At 35.0% G+C, this 12,365-nt stretch overlaps 1 protein-coding gene across 1 annotated transcript in view; it reads right to left on the minus strand.

Moving 5' to 3' along the window:
• The window catches only part of LOC116960240 (transcription initiation factor TFIID subunit 4-like), a 148,933-nt gene that overhangs the window by 96,972 nt on the left and 39,596 nt on the right, over nucleotides 1-12,365 (minus strand). The window contains exon 10 of the mRNA XM_042797413.1: nucleotides 6,522-6,691. Within this exon, the coding sequence (XP_042653347.1) occupies nucleotides 6,522-6,691 (170 nt within the window). The remainder of the gene's footprint in view (nucleotides 1-6,521; nucleotides 6,692-12,365) is intronic.

Genomic DNA, 12,365 nt, shown 5'->3' on the forward strand with positions numbered 1-12,365 from the left:
AGAAATCTCTTTATGAGATGGACTTCATAAATGAATCTGGTAGAGAATGCATCTCCACAGAACGATCATCTCAATGTTACTCTCCTTTGCAGAGACCAAGAAATTTAAGCCATTCAGTTCCCAGAGACAAAATTATTCTGAGACTGGGCAACGTATTTTGGGAGGCCCTAAAGGCCATAACTGCCTTCCAGAAATAGCAAGACCTTTTAAAGAAGGCTCTTCCACTACATTCATAAAACAGAAGCAAAGTATTATGGTGAAAACAAAACTTCAATTGTCAAAATATTTCTGGGAGCAAATAGTATGGTCATGCTCTCAGTTCAATTGGAGTAAAACCTTTGAAAATTATGCCTGAAGAAACAGCTTCATTTTCTTCATAATTAAATCATAGTTTGAAGATATCTACATTTATTTTGAGAAATTACTGCTTAGTGAAATAACATCAGTTTTGGCACTTCAAGTTTGGCACTAAAAGCATAACTCAGATTCTGTAGTGTTGCAGAACCAGTAAGATTAATAAAAAGAAAACCTTAGAAATACACAAAAAATATTGAACAGAAGCTGCCCTACCTTTCACAGAAAGGCAGACTCCAAGCTCTCAGGTGGTACTGAAGTTACCGTTCCAACACATGTTGGGACATCTTGTAAAACAGGAAGTCTAATCATGGACCTATTAAAGAAAGAACAACAATACAGTTTAAGATTCTTTTAAAATACTTACCCATTATGTTTATTTGGCAACACTGCTGCTGATACTAAGATGGGAATGTATTCCCACCTTTTTTGAAAAAGAAATAAATGGAAATAGCATACAATTGTCTTATAATAGTGTAACATTAGCAATCGAATATGTTGGAATATAATACCAGATTCTCTACTGAACACATACAATAAACTCCACTCTCAACATAAGAAATTAAATTATCACAACTATGGACATCAATAAGACAACTGGGAGCAGTGAACATCATCTAATCTAAATAAAATTTCTAACAAACTGCTTGTTTTATACTAATGAAAAAAACCCTTAACCTTGCACTAAGTTACAGAACTATTCCAGATGTCAGAATGTAGACAAATCTCTACACCTGACACATCTCTGCAGGTGACATACTGAAATTTATAGAACTAGAGAAAGTAAATATATTTGGGATGCACAATAGCTTGCAATTTGGATTATATAATACATTTTTTTTTTCCTGAGAAAAAGCAACTAGAATCACAGAAAACACCACTCTAGGCACAGTTCAAGTGGACTAAGTATGTCATTAGGACATGGCACGACTTCAAAAGGCTATGCTTAAGAACGAGTACATGTTAGAACTATCTCCACACACAATGAAGAGTTATGTCCACAGGTATTTAAGAAGGTCATCCTGACAGAAAGATGCTGGTGGAAAAACTGATATTAAAAGGAATATATCAGTTTGAAGACAGATCAACTCATGGATAAAAAGTTAAAAGTCAACAATGAAAATGACTAAGTCACATCAACAAAAAGTACAGTGAAAACAAAGAATTATGTTCACAGGCAATCTGATACCTCAGAATTTCAGAACCCATGACAGCTGTAATCTAAGCAGCCATAAAAACTCTCTGAAGTAAACCAACCAGAGAAATAAGTATACTTTTATGTTAGAACTGCTCTGTATATGAAAGAGCAATCATCAATAGTACAGTTTCATCTCATTCAAACATGAATACAACTGTTGACAAACAAACAGATGAAACTGGGATGACAGTGACTCTCTTATTAAACTAGCAACAAATGCTTTAAATAGAGGCTCTGAAATCTACTGGCCTGGTTCCATGAAGGATATTCCAATCAGTTTTTAGATGGTTTAGCAATATTAAAAGCCCTCTAGAGTATTCAAATTATTTATTTAAAATATATACATATGCACACAACTGGGCTGCCACTGTGATGCCACATAGTAGATTCAGTACACTCCAGAATACAGAAAACAGTGATATTTCCTTATATTTTAACATGCATTTTTATAGCAGACATGAAATTCAAGTGTGACTGAACAAAGAAAGAATCAAGGCAGAACAACGATCAATATTTCATCAGACAGAATTAGGAAATATATTACACGTAAAATAACAAAAAGGTAAACCTATAAATGAAGTTGAGTCTAACCCTACAACTGTTACATTGACAGAGACAGTGACTTATAATTCTATCAAGTCAAGCTTCTCTGAAGCTGTTTTAAGGAAAACTGTATGCCTTTTAACTAGTGGACTAGGAGAATTTGGATTCATCAGCACATTTTCAAGCTTCATAATAATTGGCCTGCACCACTATGCGTCTTCTAGCCTAAAAATCTATTTGGATGAAGCAAGAGAATCCAGTACTAATCTTGTGATATGAAATGTTGAAGGTGTGTGCTATGTTGTCAATGTAATAGATTTTTTTTCAAAGGAAATTTATAACAATGCAAGATAACAGATATAAATACAGTATTTCATAAAATCATGCTATAGAAAAATTGGTTTCCTAATGCAGATGCAAAAATAATTCTGAATGAATGTGAAATAAACGTTTCATTGATGATTTTTCAATATGTTTTTATTGTATGTGATTGAGTAAAAATAATTTGAAAATACAAGATGGACAGTTAAATGTATTCAATATGGCCAAACCAGTACCACATTTCTTAGAATGTCACATTGGTAATTATTCTATTCAGTCAGTGCTCTGTAACAATAAAAACTGAAGTAGAGAAATCGGGTGAAGAACACTGACAGAGAAGAGAAAAAGAAAGAGAGAAAGAAACAATGTAAGTCAAAGACTACAGTATGCCAAACTTATGTTTCATTATTCTTGCATTAAGACAGTTAATTTATGGTTGAGATTCTCTGTAACTTTTGACATTTTAGGGATAGACAAGTGAAAGTAAAATGGCATCATCTGGTTGTAGAAGAAAGCAGTTACAATTAAAATAAAAGCTGTGGGAATTAATGAACTGCTGCATATTCTAACCTTGTGAGGACATCATGCTCTGTTGACTACAAAATATAAAGCAAAGTTTTTTGGAACTGCTAGTGGAGGTTTCTAGAGACCGCCAACTCTCAGTCAGAAGACTTCTCATGAAAATATACAATATATCTCTTCCCTTTTTCCATGGATTTAGTTATCCGGCAATATAAAAAGGGTTACTTTTTATCCCATCCTTCACTGTGTCCTGTTACCTTCCACTAAGATTAAATATGCAATACAGTGGACCCTAATTCTTATCTGCTCTCTGAAACAACACTGTAATAAAGTAATTAATGAGTCAAAGAATTCCTATTTTTACAACATGGTTACAAACCAGAGAAAACTGTCATGCTTAAAACAACCTGCTAAGTCATATTGTCTTATTCATTAGTGTTGCCCCTTTTGGTAAACAGAGAAACTCAGAATGTCAAAAAGTAGCTTCTACAACCGAATTAATACAGCATTCTTACCCACCAAGTAATAGCTTTTGAATGAATAAAAGTGAAACAATTGCCAATTATTAAGGTTATTTTTCTTGTTTCTTTGCCATGAAAGCACATGAAAAAACTAGGTTTTCAAGTATTATTTATTTGTGAGGGTCGAATTGGCTTATCTTGCCCTTTAAAGAAATACTACTCATTTTACTAATAAAGACCTAGAAAGTTTTAAGAGTTTGTATGCACATCAGCATGAAGAACATCAACCTCTGACTCTCAGCTTCCCAAAAAGAGAAACAAAAGCCTTACAACTCTGAATATGTTTCATTGTGCTGTGCTGTCATGTAGAAATATCAGGGTTTAAAGTTTTACGATCCTGAATGGAATAGCAAAAGAAATGGGTTATCTGCTAAGAAATACCCACTCTTGATTTTTGCATCAAAGAAGTATTTGAAACAGTCACAGCCCAGTCTTCCTACATGAACAAATGGCAATGATTACCAGCCAAAGATGACTAGATACAAAATTGGATAAGGAAACATGTGGGAAGTGGATGAATATCTTTGCATGAATTACATTTCAGTTACTTCTTCCATTTAAAAGGATCAATAATAATATTAGTCATTTAGATTTAAAATAAACTTTGGATGATAACACTGCCAAGTTATAGTAGAGATAAGAACGTACAATATATTAAGAAACCTCTTTCACTATAACTTTGAGGCATTTGGCTGGTGGTTACTGCCAAAGACTGAATAGCATCTGCTCTCACTTTAGCAGTTTATATTCTGACTCTGGTGAATGGAAGCACAATCTCCGAAACAGCCTTTGGGGAACACTACTGAGTTGCTCGACAGAGCTCTTACTCAGAAAAGAGAGGAGGAGATTAATATTACAGAAAACTTGAAAGGTCTAGCTTCTGAGAAAGGAGAGAAGAGTAGTTTCCTAATACTGTACATACCACAAATCTCTCTTTTACTAAAACATTAAAAACATGCCCTAAAACGAAAGTGTTCATTAAATATGAATAGATTTAAAGGTAGAAAATAAGGTCTGTTTAAGTCATATTCAGGTAAAAGTAAGAAGAAATAATGTATTTTATCTCATTTGTCAACAGGCATAACAAAAACAGAAGAATGAGGACTCTCATACTTTCTTTTTCCTAATGTGCTTGAGAAGGTCACAGCCTCCTTTGCTTAGTCCTGGTGTGTCTAGGCACAGCAACATATGGTAAGACTGAGTTTTGTCGTGAACTTACAATGTCATTATTTTAAATGCCCAGTAGCACAAACTACTAAATTTGTGTGTGGTCCTATGCAAACAACAAATCTGGCCACACACAGCGAAAACCAAGCTTCTAAAACTTCAAAATCAGCTGAAGGAATTCTCTCCTCAAGAGCCATAGATCCCAGATAGTAGCCACTAGTGAACCCCACAGCCACTTTCAAAACTATAAAAGGCTTCATGTAAAGCCAAAATAAAGCTCTAAAAGTGGCTGCAGGAGATCACTAGGAGTGGCCGCTCTTCTGGATTCACTGCTTTTGAGAAGTAAATCCCTGCAGCTGCTTTTAAAAGCTTTGAAAGTTTCATTTCAATTATCAAAGCCAATAAAGCTTCAAAAACAGCCATAGGGATTTGTTCCTCAGAGGAGCAAACCCCAAAAGGCAGTGATGAATAGTGTGATGGGTTCTGTGGCTCTTAAAGTATGTACAGATTCCTGTAAGTCCTGCACTTGTAATTACAGCTTCATGTTGTGCAGCAATTGTTACACCCAGACAGTTCATTAAGGCTTATATGGCAAATTCATTACTCATTTCCCATTCTTTTTAACAGTTTTATGTCTGTTTCCTTTTTGTTTTCTTACACCTGTATAAATGATTATGTGAATATCCCTCACAACAGTTTCTTAAACAATTTTCATTAAAACCTTCCTAGCTTCCCAGCTGAGGTGGTAGTAAGCCATCTCACAAATCTTTCACATAAGCTTTCCCAGAGTGCATCACATAATGCCATCATCACATCATCGCAACATGGTAACTACAGCATGCAAAATAACTCATTTCTCTGAATGAGAACTTAAAAGGGCACTTATTAAAATACAAGACTGAAGTTTGACAATAAGTCAGTGAAGAACTTTGCCTGCAACTGCAATATAAAAAGGCTTCCATTAATTCAATGAACATAAACACAAATAACATTTCAGAAGTAACCACAGGACTTAAAAACCTAACTGTACTGATTTGTAACAAGTTTTTGGTCTAATTTTTAAAATTACAAGAACTAGATCCCTAAAAATTTTACAAATATAACTAGTGACATAAGCACAGTTCTAAAAGAAATATATGATTTATGCCCCTAAATGATTTGAGCTTAGTATCTTAAGACACCAATGGCTCTGAAAATATTACCAAAATTTTGTTGGAAAAGATGCATTTTGGTACTAGAACATATATACTATATTAATGAAGCATGTCATATCAAGTATATGCTGAGCATACTTACTAATTTTAAAACATCACTAATTTTAAATAGTTACTTTTTCTACTAAAGTTTTTAACTTCTGTTTTGAAATGGCAGAATAAATAAATACAACTTTTAGCCAGGACAAATAAATACATTTTTTTTTAAAAACACTGTAAGAAAATCACTATGAACTTAAATAGATGCAGGTGTTAAAAACTGAATAACTGGTTTACATGGGGAAAGAAAATCTTGACAGATAACTTCGACATTCTGTTAAATGTTATTCACAGGTGTCCTCTGTGACCTGTACTACTTACTTTACCTCTCTGTTTCAGTCTTCTCATATGCAAAACATGAAGGAGGACTGTGAGAAATAATTAATGTTTGCAAAGAGCTTTGAGATCCTTGGATATAAAAAACATGGGGAAAGCATGAAGTATAAAAGTATCAGTATACTGTTTTTTTTCCAACTTGAGGTAACTAAATTACTTTTATCACAAAAACCTTGAAAGTTTAGCAATACAAGATTATTTAATAAAATGCTTAAAAAACAATCTTAAGTGCTAAGCATTTTCTCTTACTCAGAATCGCATAACTCCAAAGGAAACACTATCAAAAGGAAAGGACATGTTTCTCACCCATTTCAAGTATGCGTTTATGTAGAGGTATAGCAGCAAGAAAGGGTTCATCTTTACAGGACTGTATCTGGGTTCCAACCAAGTCAGAGTTGGTAGCCATAATTCGGGCACTTTCTTCATTAAGATTAACGCCAGCCATAGAGGCAACATCGTTGATGTCATCATCATCTCTATAATGAAAAAAACCCCACAAACAAAAATAATTCTGCATGTGATATATTAATTTTGCATAGCGTCTGCTTCTCCAAAAGTAATCGTCATGCAACATGCCTGGTGGCTGGGCCAACCTGAGGTACAACCACTAGGATCTCCATTTTCACAGAATATATTCTAGATTCAGAAATAACTAAGTATTTCTTTGATCACATTAGGAAAACTTCAGACCAGGACAATTCCTCTTTAACAGAAGGTGTGACAGAGGTGTCTTGTCTTCATCCGAGAGTCAGTGATAGCAATGAAACCAGGATGGTCAGGAAATTAAAGGCAATAGTCACCACTAAAGACAGAGCATTTGGCTATTCTCTTTTAGTTGAAAACTAGGAGTAAAATGATAAAATACATAAAAACCCCACAGACAATAAAAGCAAAAATATGAATTTGGAATCCTGCACTGTTTCAGAAATTCCTACCAAAATGGGCACCAAAGCACTTTCCGCAACAGTCAGTAAAGATTCTTTGATCACAATGAGTTCATAGGTAAGTCCGGGTTCCAAGTGTGGTCTGAATATGTGCTTGTATTTTCTCTGGCAACACACCAGAATCAGTAGAAAATGTCAACTAGTTTAGAAAAATGAGCTGCACTTTAGAGGATGATAGCAGTACTTCCCAAGCTTCTGTTTGCCCTGCAATACCCTTCCTAACAGCTTGAGGAAGTACTAACAAATTTCAGCTGCCATACCTGCATCTCCAAAGTGTCTTTTACTTCCTACCTCTATGTGGTAGGACTTGTAACTGTCTAAACAACCATCTGTTTTTAGCACATTCTGTTTAGGAGCTATTACTGGCACAGACACTGTATTTCAGCATATTCTAGGAGCGATTACACAACCTCTGAGAACATATGTATGGAAAAGATCCACATACATCCAAGTCCAGACTCCTACTACTGCATAAAGCAAACAAATAAAGGCTTAATTTAAAAGATTTTTTCAAAGTTATTACATAGATGTCATCCTATGCACCCTAGAATACTTTGTCACTTGTAACAAGTTTAGCGCCTACAGTAAAAACCAAAATCTACAAGTAAAGTCTGAGAACAAAAGGAGAGAAATCCAGAAATCCATGATCTAGGTCCTCCCTGTCTTCCCATACTCTCCTTGATACCGGCACTACAGCAGCCAATTTTGGTGGAAGGCTTCTATGGTTTGTCAGATATTGGTTTTGTTTTCTTTTAAGGCAAGAAGTCAAGATGGAATTTTTGTTTGTATAAACCTACAGAAATGTGCTGAACACTTGAGGGAGAAAATGGAAAATCTTACAATGGTTATCAGAAAAAAAGCTGTAAAAATTAGCTTTTATGATTTTCCATGAGTGCTAAGCACTTGATTTCTTCTCTTAGAATAAAATTCCTGAGGACAGTGTTACAAAACTGATCTCCTGCCTTGATGAGTCTAAAGGATTTTCATTTTTACATTTCACATGGCATGTATGTGATACTCATCAGAGGGTCACAAGAGCTGCCATGAAGCAACTGGTCTCCTAAACATTTAGTGCATAGATGACCAAATTATTCTCTGGCCTTGCCCAACCAGTTGTAAAACTGCCCCCAAGTACCACAGCTGATAAATGTACTTGGCCACATAACAACTAACAGTGATTTAAATATTCGGCCACAATTTCAAAAGATTCTAGCTACAAATAAAAAATAGAAATGAAAACTGACAGAAGGGAAGACCTAAGATTTCAGGGGGTGAAAAACCTCAATGCCTGAAGCGGAACATGAGCATCACCCAAAGTAATCTACCCAAGAACAAGGCCCAAATCCAGCAGGCCTTTTAAACCATGGCAAAACCAAATTCATATGAAAGGTAGTTACCACAACACAAACTCAAAACTATAAAAGATAGCGGAAGCTGCTGGAAAACAGACTTGAACCCAGAATTGCAAAATAAAGCAAAAACCAACTGAACTACAAAACATTAACCAGCTTGTGCAGTTGAAAAAAAAAAATAAATCCAGCATCAATTCCCAATGGACCCTCACAGTTCTGTGGCTGCGAAGGCAGCACTGGTGCCCTGTGGGGTCTGGCAGTGCCTGGGTACCACTGCCTGCTAAGGGGACCTGAGCACAAGGACTCAGAGGATCTTGATAACATGTTAACTGAGCCGGATACTCACATGCTTTCTCTACATACAACCCCCATGATCTCACTTGCTTTAGCGAGCATTTATCACACAGTTACGCACAATCTGGCTAGCACTAATACAGTCTCAACCCCATATTGTGAGATCAGGTTGCCAGGACTCAGATACTTTCATCTCCTTCAAGCAATCATCCATATAAAAATCAAGACAGCAGTCTTGACTTCAAGAACAGTTTTTAAGAGAAGTTTATACTTCTCTTGTTTTACTTAATAGCCAAAGAAAGCACAATCAATCTTTCACCTTCCTTCTGCATAGCATTTTAGCTATTCCAATTTTGATTTACGGTACAGATCTGTGACCACATCATAAATAAACAAACATTGTCTGAAATCAAAACAGTCAACTAATTTGGGCACAAACCAGAAATCTAATTAAATTATTCAAATCAATGCAATGGCACTTATAGAGACCACCACCGTAACTCCTGGACAGAATAATTTCCTTCCATCTTACACTGGCAATCTACTACCTGTGAGTACTCTTTTTTTTTTTTTTTTTTTTTTTAATGTTACATGGTAGATAGATATAAAATGTTTTAATCATAGTTAGGACTACATTTTTTTCAGTCTGATCTGAAAAACTCTATCAATATATTCTTTTGGACTTTGAGGAACTTCATCACGAAAAAGAGCTTGTGTTTTGGTACTGAAGCACACACACATTTATATATAAAGAGGGCTGGCATTCTTGACAAAATTTCCTATAGAAGTCAACTTTTAAGTGCAGATGAGTGAGTTTTCAGAACTCATTCCATGGAACAAAGATGCCATCCAGTGGTTGCCTAGATTGATGATTACTGTCTATCTTTTCATCTCAACACAATATTTAACAATTTAATGTTTCTTGGCATATATTACTGTATTTATACTAATTATACTGTTTCAGCAATGATTTCCCTTTTTTACAGAGTCTTACGGGATAGGTTTAAAATTCCAATATACATGCTATTTTTAAGAAGACAGCATGAATTATCAAACTCTTTCCAGATGCAAGCTACATCTTAGTGTAACACTTCAATTCTTCTTCCTATACTCAACCTCTTGTAACACCTCTCCCACTTCTCTTCATTAAAAACACTCATGCAATTAAAAAAAACCTGAAAATAAGAAAAACCAACATATTTGCACAGCTGTCCATAACATGTTTCAAAAATTTTGTTGAAACTAAGACAAGCCATTATAAAAAACTCGTAGAATTTTCTTTATGAATAAATCTTAACTGCACAATTGCGTACTGTTTTTCTTTCTCATGCACTTTCTAAGATGCGTGCCCATGATGTCCAAACCTGCAATACTGAACTGCTCCCAAATAAGGTATAAGAATACATAAAGCAACTGAGACAACATTATACTATTGATCCCCCTGTTTCTAAGAAGTAAAATTTCATCCCGTTAGGGCAAAGTCCCTACACATATGCAAGACTCTGAGCAAGTCTATAAATTCCGTGGATCACAATGAGAGATCAACAACAATACATCGGATATAAACGGTGACTTGAAATTACAGTAACAGCCACTATTATATTACATTTTATAATGGCATAAATTCTATTTACACAAATTTATTATAATGCTTATTCTGAATTTCAAGCTTTAATTAGAAATTTCTCCCTAATGCTGCTTTGTCGTACAATTCATTCATGGACTATGCTGGATCTTCTCACTGATAAGCAAAGGGGATGACAGAGGGTACCACATTTGTGATCATTATCTTTATTTTGAAAAATATGGAAAAAAATATACAATCACCTTATAGCTTGAAATATTTATTTGGAAAAACAAAGAAACTTAAAGCCTAAAGTTTTCCATCATCTACCATTTTGAGATGAAAACTCTGAAGTTATACATTTAACACTTACATTAGCTTTCTATCTGTCCTTAAAGGAAAGGCTGATTTGCACATTATTAGATGTAACATCATGCATTTTGAGGCATTTTGCCAGAACTCTGTTATTAAACTTCAATTTTTAAATGTAATAAAGTAACAGGCAGCATATTCTTTTGTCTAAGCAAAAAAGGTCTGAAAACAAATTTTTTATTCCCAGGTAGACTCCACTTTAAAATGTTGCCAGTCAGCAGCATAAAATATGAATACTGAGATAAGCTTCAAATGATCTCAGTCACTTCATAGGACTGATCCTGAAAAAAAATCCATCACATTGGCCGTAAAAAACCTGATACATACAGGCTCCAAGAGGTTATATAGAATTTCAAAATACTGTTTCAGAACAAGAAAGGTTGCTGTGAAAGGGTAGGAACATACATCTACCTGATACACTATGTCAACCATATCATCATCACAAGCATTAAGGGAATGGTTCTGTCCATTTGCCTCATTTTACATGCAATGTCACTAAGCCTTACTCAACAGAGTTCGGAAGCGCTGGGATAATACAAGAGCACAAACATGTATCTCCATCCCTGCAGATATGCAGAACTGGGCAAGTCCCTAATCAAACCAAACTTGCTCTGAGTCAGAAGTTGGACTAGTTGACCTCCCAAGGTCCCTTCCAACTGAAATTATTATGACTCAGTATCAGGAGAAACAAATGTTTCCACCAGTTCTTTATATTGGCAACAATCTGAACTGTGGGTAATAAATTACTTTGAGACTCTCCCACTTTCACTGTCATCAGTGGTAGATTATGGTAGTGGGAGCTCTGAGGTTACTAAACTAGATGATGATTTACAAAACAATTGTAGCCAAATACACAGGCCCCCAGCAGACTTCATCAGGCCTTCTGCTTCATCTCTCCTGACTACAGAAACCTCCAGCTGGACTATTATGGTACAAATGTAAGTCTGGATCTCTACTGTAAAGCAAACAAAAAATTACAAGAAACGTAATTCAAATTTCCATCCTTAGGTATTAACATAGTTGAAAAGTCAACTAAATGGAGTTGTCTGTAGTTCTCTGAAAAATTTAACCATCATAAATCTTAATACCAAAAAAGGTGACAAAATTTCATTAATACAACAACTTTACATGGCAGAAGTCTTGGGTTGAAAACTCTGCATCATAGAACAGCTACTGTAATATCCCCTGAACTCATGTAAGCAGTCTTACAGTTCATTAATAAGTGCTGACATTAAAGACTAAGCTGCAATTTGCAAATTCCTAATTGCTACATCTTTTACGCAGTTTTTTCCTGTATTTCCCACAGTCCAGAATAGAAGAAATAGAAAATAAGAAAGTTCACATTTCCATTTCTGGTGACCAACACTTTGCTCACAAAGCACAAGTAAGTTATTTTAAAGAAAGCAGAATATAAAATAATGAAACAAATATGCAATAATAAAACACTAAGGGCAAAATAAATTTATACATAACACAACTATTTTTCAAAATTCTTGCTTTGCTTTAGATGCCAGTTTGCCTTCTGGCTAAAAACACATTCTTCACACACGCTGGGAATGTTGAGGAAAACTAGTCAGCATTCAGAGGATTAATACAGATTTCCAGCTCTGTGCCTTTAGGCTTA

The sequence above is a fragment of the Tyto alba genome, unplaced genomic scaffold (genome assembly GCF_018691265.1).
Source record: "Tyto alba isolate M040663 unplaced genomic scaffold, T.alba_DEE_v4.0 Super-Scaffold_26, whole genome shotgun sequence".
Lineage (NCBI taxonomy): Eukaryota > Metazoa > Chordata > Aves > Strigiformes > Tytonidae > Tyto > Tyto alba.